Raw genomic sequence first — 16802 nt, forward strand, 5'->3', positions numbered from 1 at the left:
CCTGTGTGGTAAGCCAGTTTAGGAAGCTGATCCCGGAAAGAAAAATGGGAGGAGGAGAGGAAAGGATGACTGCTTGGGTGTCTCCTCCTGCCTGCTCTGGCCCATCGCCTGCTCGCCTCAGCTCCAGTGCAGGCGCCGAGGAGGGGCAGAGCTGTTTGCCCAGGGCTGGGTAGGGATGCTGGCAGCTCCCGGGCATGCTGACCTAAGCACCCAGCATTAATGTGCCACCAGCATCTGGCTACGGGGTGCTGCTCTTCAGGTCAGTGCTGCAGTGCTCTCATGTCAGAGCTTTAGATGGGTGCAGAGCAAACTGGTACAAGTTAGAAATGAACAGAAACCTAAGTAGAAGTACCTTGCCTCTTTATTTTAGAACCCAGTGATTTCTAATTTAATTTTAGGTATGCCTGGTCTGTCTTTCTCGGTTTTATTGTCTTTGAACCATTGAAAAGCAGACACCAGTAGAAATCCTGTGTAGTGAAGACAATGGAGGAGATGGTTTTGGAACAGAACAAATGAATTTTAACGATTTGAGGACAATGAACCCTTGCAATTTGACTTGTTTACTCTGTTCTGACATTTCTCTGAAGACATAAGATGTTAGTAGCTCAAAGTAAAGCCACATTTAGAAAGTGATAGTGTTATTGAAATATTAGATTCCTTGTGTTGTAGAGTTCTGAGACATAAAAATTTAAAAGCTGACACTTCAGTATTTCTTCAAACCTTCTGGGCATCCATATATTGTCCTGATGTGACAAGTGATGCTACCGATGCCAAACGTGCTGGAGTAGTGGTTCTCTGCCAGTGAGATGCAGTAACATTAGAGCATTAGCAAGGAGGTGCTGTGCAGGACCTAAGCTAATAAACTAAGCCAGATCTTTTTTTTCTTTTTCTTTTTTTTTTCTCCCCTCCCTCAACTTGGGTTTGTGCCAAGGGAGAGGGGAACTGGTAGCAGATAATGAGAAGGGCCAAGACACAAAAGCAGTAGAGATGGGAGAAGACTCAAGAAAGCAGTGATGAGGATGTGAAGAGAAAGACGGAGGGAGGACTCAACTGATAAGTTTCCAAATTATTGCTCTAGGTTTTATGATACTGGAGATATGATGAGGATATTTACATTGTCCCTATTGTTCCGCCAGCTTTAAAGACAGTTACGTTCTTTAAGGAACTTTTCTTGTTGGCATGGAACGTGTCTCTGCTTAAGTAATTGCCTCTTGGAATACTAGGGGATACATCATTACGGCTAAAAGATCACTGGCACAATGAAATCCTTTAAGTGCCTTCCATTGTGCAGTATGTATAAAGAGATGGTTATTCTGGCACGTTTTGGGCAGAAGATTATGGAAGTTAAACTTTCAGTAAAACTCCAGTTATGCTTTTTGTTACTTCTTAAATTTTTCTCCCTCAAATTTTACCGCAGTAAAACCTAGTGAATCTTTATGTATTGCTAGCTATAACCTGTGTTCTATTTCAGATACATTCAACTTCATTAGAATCAGGGCAAATCACACATCTGCAGTTCAGGTGATGTGGATTTAATTGTAGGGAGTGAAAATATTCCTTAACATTACGTGGTCTCATTTAATAAAAGTTGGGGCTTGGGAATTCTCTGTTTTTGTCATCGTGTTGTTTCAGGCTGGTTGTCCTTTGATTGTGGAATCAGGAGTTGGCTTCACCCCTCTGTAGCTGCAACCTTTCATTTGCACATATGAAATACCCTTTGTGCTCTATCAGAGCAGACTTTCAAGAGAACTTCTTTATTCCATATATGAAGTTTCTAAAGTCTACAATAAAAAAAAAAAGGAAAGAAAAGAAAAAGAAACATCTGAATTGCAGTGCTAGTGAGCTGCCTTTCTTTGTAGCAGTGCCTAGGTACTCTAGGAGAGCTGAAAAGGAAATTGTCTTCTCTAGTGATTTCTTCATGGGGAAGATTTCCAACAGAGCTCTCCTCATATGAAATTTGGAAATCCTCAGGGTAAAACTACTGCATGCGTGTTTTTTTTTTTTTTTTAAAGTTGATTTTGTATGTAGTGAGGGAACAGGTCTGAGAAATAATCATCAAATCATTGAATATCCTGAGTTGGAAAGGACCCACAGGGAACATTGGGTGCAGCTCCTGGCTCCACACAGGACCACCCCAAAACCAGACCCTATCTCTGAGAGCGTTGTCCAAACACTTCTTGAACCCCAGCAGTTCAGTGCCGTGACCACTGCCCTGGGGAGCCTGTCCCAGTGCCTGACCACCCTCCGGGTGCAGAACATTTCCCCGACACCCAGCCTGACCCTCCCCTGTCCCAGCCCCACGCCGTTCCCTCGGGTCCTGTCGCTGTCCCCAGAGAGCAGAGCTCAGCGCCTGCCCCTACACTCCCCTCCTGAGGGAGCTGTAGAGCAGTAGAAGAATGTTTTCCTGTTGGGCTGGTGGTTGAGCAGAAATCCTCATGATGTGAACTGTGCTGCCTGTGGCTGAGAAGCAAGGCAAATCTGCGTGAAAGGATAAACACATTATTTGACTCCTAGAGAACAGTGCTGTAATCAAAGGGATCTGACAAGAAGGCACAGTGCTGAATGCAGCACAGTCTCAGATCCATGCTTCAGCTCTTATTGGAGAACATTTAGAGAAGAATTTGTGGTTTTTTTTTTGTTTCTTTTTAGGAATAACAAAGGTAGAAGTTGATATCTCTGAATCAGTAATCTTTTTATAAAGTCTAAAAGGTTGGGGAGTTTATGCATTTGGTTGGGAGAAGCCACTTTAAACCATCAGTGTAGTTTCCAAAGTGGAATGATGGGCAATAAAAAGGAAGAAAGATGCTGTTCTGCTGGAAAAGATAACAGCAATTAGATTCATCCTACTGTTCTCCAAGATGGAAGGGCAAGATGTAAGAAAAAGTGGGGAAGAAGAAGGGGAATATAAAGGGGAACAGAGTAGTTATAATTTTTAACATGGAAACTTGCTTCCTTTCTTAAAACTGTCTTTATTTCACAGCAAGCAAGGGCAGAGCAGGAAGAGGAATTCATCAGTAATACTCTGTTTAAGAAGATTCAAGCTCTGCAGAAAGAAAAAGAAACACTTGCAGTAAACTATGAAAAGGAAGAGGAATTTCTCACTAATGAGCTCTCAAGAAAACTGATGCAGGTAAGTGGTTCCTTTGCTGATGTTTCTCCCAGGAGCCTCAGGGCCGAATGGTGGTTGAACTTTTGATTTTGTTAGCATGACTGCAGCCAGAGGGACGTGGTCACGTTGTAGCTGTTTAGAGCTGACGCTTGATAAATGCTAAGTACAGTAACTGTAGTGAGTGTTTTTTTTTTTTATTATTTAATACATTGATGTAGAGTTTGCATCTCCAAATTCATACTGTTGAGAACCGGAAAGTTTTTACAGAGATGCAAAGAAATAGATGTAACTTAAAGTAAATGTTAACTGTTCAACAGAATAGTTGCTATTTAATTTTAAAAGTTAGTGAAACTGACACTTTTTTTTTCCTGGAGTATATGATATTTAAAAGGAGTCCTGAAATATTAACCTTCGCATATAAAAATGTGCAGTGATGCTTGAAGGTTGCCAGGAGACTATCTGTAAGTTTATCCATACTTTTAACAAAACAGTTCATTCTCTTTAATTAAAATGTTAATATGAGTTGGGTGGTAAAAGTAAAAAGTTTAAGGTGCTGTAATGATATATGGCAGAGAAACTTCTTTTGATTACCCGTGCTGCTAATTTTTGGAGACTGGGTGAATATTTGTGGAAAGTATTGTACATGCTTGCTCTGCTCTGAGAGACATGCTTAAGTATCTGCTATTGTCCTCTGAAGGAGACAGGGCAGTAAGTTAGGTGAATTGTTAATGTGACCCACTGTGGCTCTTCCCCTGTGATTATTTACAACCTCTCCATGAAAAACTAGTTGAGTTTAAAGAACCTGATTTGTGTGTTGTAAGAATTTCTTCTATTCTGTGGCTAAAGACTTGAGACATGCTTAGCCCTGCGGTTAGGAAATGCATTGTTTCTAAAAAACAATTAGAGCTAATCCCATCTGACACTGTCCTTAATGAAAGCTGGGACTTCTGTGACTTTGTCAACGTAATGCCTAATGTCATGTAGTACGTTAAGCATCAAGATAACTTTTCCCAATCTTGTATTTACTTTTTCCCTGTCTTTGAGGACTGATGAAAATGTTTCTGAATAAGATTTGCATTTGCTTTCTAAAGCATACATTTTCACAAAAAATAAAGCAGCAGATGGTAGTAAAAAGAAAAAAAAATAGGTATGCGTGGGGAGATATTGAGTGTTCTTTTCTATTTGAAGATGTCAATGTTATAGAAAAATCTTCATACTAAAGTCTCTTCCAGGAAAGGAAGAAATGATATGCCAGGCAATGTTGTTTGAAAGGGCTATGTAGAAATCAGTGACAGAAGCAGGTTGCTGGGGGCCATACCACTACGTTGTGTGCAGCAAAGTAACACTTCAAAAGTAAAAGCATGAATTACACTTGATTTGACTGAAGGATTTTAGACTTGCACAAATGTGTACTGCACAGGTTCTTCAGTAACTAAATTGACTAATTTTTAGTAATTGCTTAAAATACACTTTGCTGGTAAGATTACCTTAGCCTTTTCCTAGACTTCAACTGTCATATACATTCTGGAAGGTGAGAGATTGCTTTAAAGCTGTATCTTTAACAGTTCTTAAAATGTTAGTATTATACAAAGTAGGTTTGAACATTACAGAGAGAAATACAAACTTATTGTCAACTTAATACTACAACGAATTTTTATTATTTTCTGCTGTGGGCTTTCAGAAAGTATCCTTTGGCTGTCATCCCAAATTAGGGAAAAGTGTAAACAATCAGTGATCCTCAAAATGGCCAAAAGTGTGCTGCATTGTAGCGTATGACATAATTCTAGGGCATTATGCTGTTTACCCATTGGAAGTTCAGGCATAGCTTCGTTCTCACTATTGAGAGAAAGATTCAGAGAAGCAAAATGAAGTCATAAACCTGATGAGGATATTCTAGCCTTTTATTTGGCATTTGGAGAAAATCCTCAGTTTTGGATTCATCATCATCCAGTAGATATTATCCAGCTTTCAGTAGGCAAGCCACAAGTTCCTGCTGAAGGGAAGTAACAACATAGCCATAACTACAGGTAAAATTCTGACCACTACGTGCTTTTATTGAACAGTATCTCAGAATTTGTTTCATGGGACTTTCCAGTAAGTCTCATTCCGCTTTTGATAAATGTGTTTATGTCAACCAGATTTTAAAAGGTGACAATTTTAAAATGTACCAGTGTTCAAAATTGATAGCACTAGAACTGTAATTTTGGCCAACATCCGTAGGTAACAGTTTTTGAAAGTCCTTTGTTTTTCACAGCTGTAGGGGCTTATGTATTGGCATTCAGAGCAGCATCGGGAGTGAGCTCCCAGAACGCTGATACGCTCGACATGTGAAAGCTGTCTGCCAGCACGAGCTGCAGCACCCCTCGCTAATAGCCCAGCGAGAATTCCCCAGTTCAGCATGATGTGCCTTGCTATTATAAAACATTACATTATGTCAGGTTTTTGATGTAGTTGTAAGAAACTAAATTTGAAACCTTCAGTGTATGCCAGACTGATTCTGAACATACATAGTAGCATGTAAAAAAAAAAAAAGCATTTCCACTGGAACACTGCTGTCTTCCTGTGGCCAGGCTTTCTGGTGGTACACTATTGCTTGATAATAGTCGTTTGTAACTATGGCATTAACTTCTGCTGATTCTACAAGCCCAATAAATAACTGTATGTTTTTGCTGGTTAAAGTTCCTTTGATTAGGATAATTTTTGATTTTTCTAGACTGAAGGTGACAGATATAAAGGAGAGCATCCATATCATAGATGTTTTGGAGTAAACAAAAGATTTTCATCATATACATTCCTGATACACATTTTATAAGCCTTATATAAATTCACTATACTTTCTCACATACTCTATGTTTTTGTCTGCCTGGCTAAGCATCTGAAAAGTTGGGCACAAGTATTTTTTAGGCTCCTCGATTCCTAGTCATTAGAGAATAGTGGTAGCATTTTACAGAGTATCATTAGAACTGTTTTGATGCACAATATATTCTTGCAGCTGTGTACATGGAATTTTGAGTTACTGTTTTGAGATTTAAAGAAGTAAATCTTGAAAATCACATCTGTTGTGAAACGAGGCTACTCTAAAGAGTAATCAATTTTTAATATTGCTTTAATTTGTAAAGTCAATTATTCTTTAAGTTGTCTAGCAGTCTATTTCAAAATCACAGATTTTTCCATATCATTATTTTTTTGGAAGTGCAAATTGCTCCTAGTAAGTACCTGGCCTTGGAAGTAAAATGTTAAGACTTATGGAGATAATAGTGTAATGAATAGTCAGGAGAATTAAGTAATTGGGAAGCTATAGTGAGAGATTTCTCATGCAAATCTGATTCTTGACAATTCTTTCAAAAATTGTAAGCATGTTGACATAAGCTATTACCCTTCCTGCTCTCCAAAACACCATGTGTCAGCTTGAGGATGCAAATAAATAATAATTGTGTGAAATAAACAGAGTCAGCTCATCTATCATGTATTTGATGAACATCTGCATGTAAAGAGGAGTCACACTGATAGGAATTTGTTAATAAAGAGGACCTTCCGGATGCATCAGAGGAGGAATTGGACAACTTTTAAGGGCTGGAATACTAAAAATAGACTGTTAGGACAGTGTACAAGGTCACAGTCTGAGGGATAAGTGAGAGTTGTTTTTTTTTTTAAAAAGGGAACTTCATCCATTTGCTCCATTATTTCAGGATAACACTTCCAGCTGTCCCAGGGAAGGGTCGTAGTGTAAGGAAGTAAGGAAAATGTGGTCCTACATTGTATCAGGAATCTTCTCTGTAGAGAGAAGAGGAAATTACTGTAGTTGTGTAGAACTTGCCTGAAGTAAAGTGTGCACTCTTACTGTTAAGCTTTATATTTGAAAGCCCACTTCTCTAAAGTATTTGCTCTCTTGCCCCAAGGCCATATCTGATCTTGTGTAAATGCTTACAGTATCTCTCCTACAGTTTTCGCACGCATTTCAAGGTCTGTAAGGCATTGTCCTGAAGGTGGTGTGTTCTAACATTTTTTTCCTTCTCTTCAGCTGGCAGCTATATGTGTGTATGTAAACAGTTCTTACTATAATTGCATATAATTTAGAAGTTTGAAAATGCTCTCTTTACTTCTTTACTAAGGAAAATAAACACTTTGTCTCAGTGTTAGCAATTCTGTTTCTCAGTGATAGGTTTTCAGCATTAAATTTTTTTTTTTTCTGATCAAAGCCAGTAAAAGGGAAGATTTTACAGAATTGTGAGTGACAGATACCATTAACATGTGTTTTGGGGGAGTGCTAGTACTCTTTTCTTTCCACTTTGAATAAGTCATTTTACTTCCTGGTGTATTTATATTCAAATCAGAATAGAAAATGTTCCTGTAGTCAATCTTTCCTGCCTTTACTTATTAGCCTTTTGATCAGCTAGAATTGTCCTTTGGCTATGGTTCACACTCCCAAGAAAGGATTTAATAGATGCTACACAGCAGCTATAGATCTAACAAGCCTCATCAGTTCCCGTGTGATGCAAATTCCACACGAGCTTTAGAAGAAATGATTTGCCAAACAAGATTTTGTTCTCACAGCTCAATTTGTTTTAAATATGATAATTGCATTTGTGTATAGGACATGAGAGCAAGAAATAGTATTTGCTGGTAAGTTGGCTTGAGGTACCTTCATATGACCATACCAGCAGCCTGACTCACTAAACTGTCTGCAAATGCTAGCAGCCCCTAACCAGACACTTTGTTAGCAGCATCTGGCTTTAGGCTGAGTAAGAGATTTTGGCAACGTGCCTTTTCACACAGTTTATTTTGCTAACTAAATATAAGCTGATTACAGCAACTGGCTTTGATTTCAATTTTTAGCTAGGTGAAAGAAATAAAGTGTCTAGAGCAAAATGAAGATTGATGAAAGTGCGAGCACCTTGAGCTAGGTCATCTGCATGCTGCTTGCTCCTTGTGCGCCTTGGCTGTCTTCAGTCTTAAACTTGAGGCTGCTGGATGGGGTAGAGGAGAGATTTAGAAAATTGAAAAACTAAATGATATCCTGTTCATATGAAGACTGTTTTTTCCAACCAAGTTGAACTCCATTACTGAAGCAAGAAAATTGCTTTGTTGATTATCAAACAACACAAACGGTATCTTGATTTATAAGTGTGAATGTAACTTCTTGTTCTAATGAAAAATCTTACTTAGCAGCCCTGCATTTTCTCACACAAGAACAGAAACAGCTTTATTTTTGACTAAAAAGTTTAACAAAATTTCCCAACCATTCAACCTAGGATGGCCAAAGTAGCCTCAGTTACTATTGCTCTGTAGTCCAACTGGCTTCCTCAAGTGCATGGGAATTTCTGTGAACTTAAGGAATTTTTGGAGAAAAGTGTGATTTTGTTTTTAAGTGAATGGAGAAAACTCGCTTATTTTACACACCATTCTGGTGTTTACATTAATATGTGAAAAATGAAGTCTCAGTACTGATAAGCCCTGAAAATACAGTTGAACTGTAGACTTCTTCCATATGTATGTTGCCAAGCTGTTCCTGTCTGTCTTCTGTTCTCTCCACACTCGCGTTTCTTATCTGAATCTTTTGCCAGGCTACATTTCAGATTATTTTGTCTCCAAATAGCAGCAAAAGGAGCTGAATTAATGAACTAATGAATTTTAGCTTGTTGAGGAAAGACTGTTGGGTGCGCTGTACATTTTGAAGTCTTTTGAGAAGAATTATCAGTATAGAATTTAATGTTCTGTAAGAATCAATATGTAAATAAATGTAAAAATGGGGTGTAACTTCTGTTTAAAATACTTCCATATCTCCTAAATTTTTAGCTACAGCATGAGAAAGCTGAACTGGAGCAGCATCTAGAACAGGAACAGGAATTTCAAGTGAACAAACTGATGAAGAAGATTAAAAAACTGGAAAATGATACAATTTCGAAGCAGCTCACCCTGGAACAGGTAACTCCTCGCTTTCAAAATTATATGATTGTAAAACAAAAACAAGGATTCAAAAAAAGTCTGATTATTTTGTATTAGGTTTGACTTCATTTTTAAGTCTGTAAGAAACTGGCCAATATCAACAATATAATTAAAAGAAAGTGATTTTAACTTGTAGACAAAGCAGTACAGCATTAACAGAATTTATTATGAAAAACTTTTTTTTTTTTTTCCCCATGGCCTTTATGACTTTTAGTACCCTTAATGCAGGCTTTCATGTCGGCTGGACGGCTGTGACTATTTTGCAAATGCAACTTACTTTTTTGTAAGTTGTACTTCTTGTTGCTGTTTGTCAGCTTCCATTGTCATACTACTGTTGAGAAAGACTGCCGTTTGTAATAGCAGGTAGGCACAACAGTAAACCATATACATATGGTCTAGTTGTGCTTTAGGTCACCTCTTTATGGTAGCTTGGGTAGCACAAGACTCGATTGTCAGATGTCAGCTCTGTGTATACTCACAGATTCGAGATTGACTATGTCCAGTTCCCTTTCTCCCTGGACAGAGCAATGAAGAGGAGAGATAAAATACCACTTGTTTTGGTCGTGTTTCTACTGGAAATTTAGACTTAGGGATTGCTTCCATGTCAAATTTTAGGCATGTGTATCAAAGCGTCTTGGTGGCCTTAGTAGTAATCATTTTAATATGAAGGCAAACAGATGAAAAAATACAGGCTTATTAAAGAACTTCAGTTTTTCTAGCTTGTGAAATTCCAGTAATTTTGAGTGGTGAAAATATAGTACATTATTCCTGAGAATTTGTTTGCTGTTCTTATCAGATGTATAATTTTTATGTTGCTGATAATCTGAAATTCTACCTTTTTTTTATTTGACCGTCTTATTTGAGATGAAATTGTAGGTAAATTAATAGGTAGCTTAATGATAAAATGGGTTTTCTCAATTTTTACGCTAACACTCTGTACAGATCGATCTATGGAACGAACTTAAACAGAGAAGTAGGAAGATGTAGTTGCCAGCAAATCCTTAACCAGTGTGGAAATTAATGAGATCGAAATAACTCTCTTAGCCACAAGGTGGTGGTGGCGGCCACATAATCAAAATTGAAATGAATGCAAAGTAAGATTGCAAATTAAGCTGGTTTAGTCTTTGAAATAGAAGCACGAGCCACAGCTGGTGTTTCAGTAGTATTTATTTTTGTATCGTTACGGACACACAGAGACTTGTGAAATTGTAACATTTGATTTTTTTTTTTCTACATTTGATATCAACAATACTTCTTTTGTAAAGAAGTGTGGAAGTTCAGTGATGAATTACTTCATTTTGGTGATATCAGGTCTTTCTCTCAAATACCTGATCTTGAAATCTTACTTCAATTAAGAAGGTGTTAAAGTTGGTTTTGAGTCTTACTTTGAAAGTCCATGTGTATTTAAGTGTAATCCAATGTATATCTTAATTTCCTCTTGCAGTAAGATACAATAAATCTCAAGTTACTTCGAACTTCAGCATGATTTCTTGGGGCATGTGCTGTACCTAATAAGAAGCAACCAAAAATTGTGAGCAGAGCAATTTTAAGGAGAGGGGATTGTCACAGCTCTTCAACAAGAGCCCTGTTAAACAAGACTTGGAAGGAGTACTCCAGGAATGCTTTAAATGTAACCTCCTAGAACTGCATTACTTTTCACTTCATGTTCATGAGATCTCTTATCACTGGAACCAGTGATCAGACAGTTATAACATGTTCACCAATTGCTGTTTTTTAAATGTGGAACATGAATTATCTGTGCTTTGATTCCTTCCTCCTTTGCTTTCTGTCATCTGGAATGCTTATGGCACAGGTGATGAGTTAGCTGGTTTGTAGCAGTGATGGTCATGTGGAATGTTATTCCTAATTCAAAAAGTAAGGTTGCATCTTAAGTTTCATATGTGACCTGATTTGATTTCTTTAAATCAGCTTCAAGAAGCAGAATATTATTCTCCGAAGGCTAACAGTGAAGAAATTTGCAACATGTGACTGTTTCATTAACTGAACGTTTTAGTTAAAACGAACAGTGCCATTCTTCTGTGATGTAGTTCAGTGATTTGATGGGAAATACAATAGCTGCCAGTTTTGTCCTACAGAGGTCAAGTGTATATAGTCATACTGTTACACTTTTTAACTGCTGTAGTATTTCATATGGTACAGCGTGTAACTGGAAGGGGTGCAGTTAGAAGATGAGAAATAAGAATTAAGTTGGTAATAGTCGTCTCTTATGTCTGCTCCTTTGAAAGGAAAAGATCGTGAAATGTGAAATCTTCTGGAAAGATATTCTTGGAGAGCAGCAAAGAATTAAAGATTAAAATTAAATTAAAGATTTAAAGAATTAAAGATTAAAATTAAAGGGAGGGGCAGATCAGAAGCCAATAAGTGAAATTTGGGATAGTGGGACTACGCTGAAATCATACTCAACTTTCACTGATTTGGAAGATCTCCATCATTTTAGGAAGAAACACTTCTGCTTGTCAGTAAGTTGGCAAGAAGACTCAATAAGCACTAATGCAGGAATACACATACGGTGGATATTTTAGCTGCATTTGAAGTAGAGTAAGTGTTAGAGAGACAAAGAGAAATACAATGGGATGGTGAGGAAGGTTAAAAGGGATATTTTTCTCTTCCTCTAAAGGGAAGACTAAGGTCCAAAATAATAAGCAATACTTCCTCACTTCCCTAGTGTGATGATTAAAAAATTAAATGATATTTGATTGGAACATAATTTTGAACCCATGTAAAATGATGCAAGTATTGACAGAGCTGCTAGTTTGGTGTTGAGATGTGATCCCACCCTGTTTTATTTTGTTCAAAATATAATCAAGTTCCAAACAAACTCATTGACTAGATCTAGACTTCGTTTTAAAGTGTAACTGAAATGTCTGTTACAAAACAAATATACCTACGTTCTTTGTGAATTCACAGCTCTGCTCAACATGCTGCAGTGGCTTCTTCTGTAGGTTCAATTCATTAAAGCTTTAATATCCTGACACTGGGAGGAACTGGGAAAAGACTCGAAGTTAACAAGGAGGATACTTGTTTCCAGTATTTTCTCATATTTCTTGAAAAGTGAAGTTTTAGATCTCCTTCACAGCCCACTGTCTTCGGTGTTTCATCAGAACAATTCTGTCAGCCTTCAGGATTGAACTCATTTGTCTCTTGTCCCTGATGATTTGACCTTGCCATTGTGCATACCTACCTACGTTCAGATGCCTAATTAATAATGGACTCTGCTGCCTTGGTGATGGCTGCTATGATACTAAGTGTAATCTTAGATTTTTCAAATTAGAGTTTATAAATAATTTGCTTTGTCTCCAAATTCCAGTATGCTCTTTTTTCCTACCATTAAATGAAATAGATTTATTTTCACTAGTATGCCTTTGTATTCTTGTTTGGTGCTAGATCAATAATGTAGCTGTAAAATAGACTACAAAGGTCAGACCAGGTGAGTCTAAACCACACGGCATTGAAGTGATGCAAAAACCATTGCTGTACAATTAGTCATCTGCAGTCAAACGTTCTTCATCATGTGTTTGTACAGATAGCTATCTGATGTAGTGAAGATCTGCGTGTTGGTAATATAGGAGCATGATGGGCAGATTCCCAGAATATTTTGTGCACTTTCTTCCCTCTGAACTCAGTCAGCCCCAAGCATTGGCCAAGCTGGCTATTGAGCTGCAAATCACTGTCTCTTTCCAGGGGCTGAGCATTTTGCCTTTGTACCATTCCAGCTCCTGCTGCTGTGGGCAAGGCAGAAGTCAGGATACAAATTCTCATACCTCATGTGAGACTGAACCATGTTGCTCCTGACTTCTGTGTTATTGAAGTCTAAATTCCTTCAATTGTTAATGTACATCTAGAAATGCAGACATGGACAAGTTGTCTAAACCTGTTTTTTCTAAGTGTGCTCCCTATTGCTCATCAATATAAGTGTATTTTTACTTACAATATTTAATTGCCCTAAATTTTGAAGAATACAGTTGTGCAGTCACTGATTAAACTGTTACTGTTGCATTAAGTGTGTAAGTGTAAATTCTGTTTATTTCAATATTAATTGAGAGTCTAGAACGTGGCCCTTATGGATTTAGATGGTGTAACAGCACTTCAGGCATAGTGATGCAATAAACACGTGAGGAAAACGTTTAATCTATTTGCACTATTTCTTTTTGTAATGTGTTTTTTTTTGCCTATTGGGAAGGTGGTGAATGTTAACTACAGCTTGGTTGGGAAAAATACCTCATGGTATTTTCCGTCTGTAAAGGCAATGATTGTCACATCTGTTTTGTCATATTAACTCCTGGAGTTCATCTGCCAGTGTTACTGAGTAAGATCAGATGTGCCTCTTAATATTCTAGTGTGAACATGAAAAATGCCAGGTTAAGTGTTGTTGTTTATAAAGTCTTTGCTGAGATAGAAATTAAATTGTTTCTGCTAGTAAGGCTTGATGCTGTATCACTGAAGGCAGTTCAATTTTTTTTCGTTTCTGTTTTTCATGTTTTCTAACACAAGTCAGACATGGCTTTTCTTCTGTTTCTGGCTTACATAAGTGTGATTCTTCCACTTTTAACATAAAATTTTTTCAAAGGAATAAGTGCTTAAATAGTGAACTGTAAATTGCATTTGAACTTCAGAGGCTCGTGGAATAGGAGACCTTTCTGAATAAGCTTGTTATGGTATCAGTGACCATGTGTCCAGGTTTCAAGCTCCTCTTTACTGGCAAGCAGCAACAAGTCCTGTGTAAAAAAAAAATCTGTTAAGGTGACGATAATTGTGCAACTCGTGAATCTCTTAAATTTTCCAGAGATAAATCTCTGTGACCAGTGTGTTTTGCCTGAATTTTGTCTCTTCTTTGCATTTGCCTTGATGTTTTAAAACATCATGTGAAAGCCTTATTTTTCTTCTAAGACAATGATCTTTTCTAATGATAATTCCTTGCAAAAAAAAAAAAAAAATAATGTTCCCATGATTTTAATTCATTGCTTTCCTCTGCAGCTAAGACGTGAGAAGATTGACCTTGAAAATACCTTGGAACAAGAACAAGAAGCACTAGTGAATCGTCTCTGGAAGAGGATGGATAAGCTTGAAGCAGAAAAACGGTTTGTCTTGTTGCCCTGTGTTACTGTGGGAGATGAATGATTTAATACTTAACCTTCTAGTTTTAAGTATGTTTGTCTCTGTCATACAAGGGCTATTTCATCTGTGAAAACCTGGAGGTTAACACAGGTGTAAAGCTCCTTGTTTACCCTATACCACATGCTTGAGTGCCTACACTAGATGAAACTAAGTGGTATAAAAATGATCTGGGAAAACTTGAAGGAATTTGCTGATTTTTTTTCAACTGCTGATAGTTTTTAAAGTTTCTGGTTTTGAGTCAGGTTTCTATTGATGGCCCAAAGAAATTAACATGGCATTTTAGTGTAATCATTATGTGAGAAGCTCTTGTTTTTTCCATATCTGCTTGAAGAAAACTTCAGCTTTTTCTCAGTGGTTTGCACTCATGTCGTTGAAACTTCCTGCTGCTTCTTCAACAGAAGATAAGACAGAGATACTTTATGTTCTTGGGAAAGCTAAGATTAAAAATATATATTAAAGTGACTCTCTCTTTGCTGTATTATAAGAACTCTGCTTTGGGGGCAATAAGGGAGAAGAGGCAACTAATTCCTTGTTTTCTACTACATGTTTTAGGAGAGTTATGTTAGTCTGACTCCATGAATCTTGACTGGAGACTTGGAAAATACCTGAACCTATATGAACTGCAGTTCTTGTAGTTCTATTTTACAGAGCCCTGAGGAAAGTGCTCTGAAGAGCTACATGTAATATTCAACAGTGGTAAATCCATAGTGAATGGGCCTTTGGTATGATGTGAAAAAATCCTAGCTTTAAAGTCTTTTTTTTTTTTTTAAAATCAAACCATTCCTGGTTTAATTTATCTCAGATGGTGTGCCTTCTTTCTGGGAGATAGGTGGAGTCATAGACCATGCTTTAGTACTGCATTGAATGGTGTGTATAAATACCAGGCCGTGCGAAGAGCTGTGCTTGCATAGCGCTGTTGTCCCTGTTCTTCAGTGCAGCCTTCGATCTGGCCAGTCAATGTGGTTCTGGTGAAGAACAGTTTCCTGCTTTCCATCTGAAAAATACATGTTAACTTGAAAAATATTCATTAAAACATTAATATGTACTATCTGCTTGTTTCATCATGAAAAATGATCATTACTCCTGAATTTACGCAGTCAGGTGTTTGAGGTATTTGAAACCTCGACTGTATGGAAAGAACAATGTGATGAGAAATATTTTTCTGTTTGATGATACTTTAAAGGAGGATAATATCTGCTTCAGAAAATGTCTATGAAGTTTTCTCTCTTTTGCTAATGGTGAAATGCAGAAAAGCTTGTATTTCACCATAGATAAACTACACTCATTTGTTCATCTTGAATGTTTATTCTTCCTCTAAGAACATAAATGTAAAAACTTGGAAGAGATTAAATGAATTTGCTTGGAAATTATCATGAGGCTTAAGTACAGTTTGAGTATAAAACCGAGGTAACTATCTAAAGTCTGTAACTTGCTTTTTCCCCAGCTATATGCAGAAATATTTGGCGGTGTCAACACGTGAATATTTTAGAAAATCCATCTGTCCCTGGACAACAAATTTTACCTTTTGTATTTTTGGCTTAAAAAACAACCCACAACATTATTAATCCTCCTGAAATTTTCCTAAACAAATGCAGTAGTTAGCATAAATCTTACATACCTGCCAAAGCCTTGTAGTGTCTTTTTGGGGAGTTTAAGGGGTTTTCTTTTCATTTAAATTGAAAGTAAAGTTTAAGCTATTTTTCATTCAGAATTTTGCAGGAGAAATTAGACCAGCCAGTATCTGCTCCGCCGTCACCCAGAGACATATCAATGGAGATAGATTCCCCTGAAAATATGATGAGACACATCAGGTTTTTAAAGAATGAAGTGGAGAGGTTAAAGAAACAACTGAGGGCTGCACAGTTACAGCGTGAGTAAACAACTTGTTTTAAATCTTTTTAAGTCTGTGTAATGTAAGATTTTTATATAGACTTTCAGGAGTTTAAGGTACAAGTGAAAAAATAGGACAAGTTTGAACTAAGACAGCTTGATAATTGCAGTAATTAATGTATTTATACTGTATTTATTTGCTGGGTTTCTGTTTTTCTTTTTTTGGGGGGGGGGGTGGTCTATGTGGTGTTGGTGTTTTAGCTTTACTAGAATGGGAAAATATTGCCAAATATTTCTTGAATATATTTGGACCATAAAAAATGTTTATTTTTTCCCCAGAGACCTTTAGCAGTATTTCAGCACACAGATTCTTTAAAACGTACTTAAGAATTACATTGTAAGAATCCAGATACAACTTAAGAATTAATGGCTAGCAAAGTAAAGTTCAGTTGTATATAAGAATTTCATTTAATGGTTGCAGGCTGTGCTGAGATAATTTTAGCTTTGCTAAAGACTAATTTTTCAAGCAGCTGATTTGGCTTCACAGTATAGCAAAATGAGTAATCTTATTTTGTTCTTCCTTAAGTAAGATCCCTTTGAAATAGCTGTGCAGAAGTCTGTGTATTTCTGTTGTGGGAGGTGTGGTGGAGCCTTGTCCAGAAGTGGACGGCCTGCTTTCTGCTGTGCCTCTTGAGGGGAGGGAAGGGGGGTTTGGGTGGCAGAAAGATCACTTGTGCCTCCTTGCAATCTGCTATGCTGTTCCATCATCCCTTCATCCTAA

General features: G+C 37.3%; 1 protein-coding gene across 1 annotated transcript in view; it reads left to right on the forward strand.

Moving 5' to 3' along the window:
• The window catches only part of CCDC6 (coiled-coil domain containing 6), a 46722-nt gene that overhangs the window by 16348 nt on the left and 13572 nt on the right, over positions 1-16802 (forward strand). The window contains exons 2-5 of the mRNA XM_067000523.1: positions 2981-3130; positions 8906-9034; positions 14051-14154; positions 15901-16061. Of these exons, the coding sequence (XP_066856624.1) occupies positions 2981-3130; positions 8906-9034; positions 14051-14154; positions 15901-16061 (544 nt within the window). The remainder of the gene's footprint in view (positions 1-2980; positions 3131-8905; positions 9035-14050; positions 14155-15900; positions 16062-16802) is intronic.

This window comes from Anser cygnoides, chromosome 7, assembly GCF_040182565.1.
Source record: "Anser cygnoides isolate HZ-2024a breed goose chromosome 7, Taihu_goose_T2T_genome, whole genome shotgun sequence".
Classification (NCBI taxonomy): Eukaryota; Metazoa; Chordata; class Aves; order Anseriformes; family Anatidae; genus Anser; species Anser cygnoides.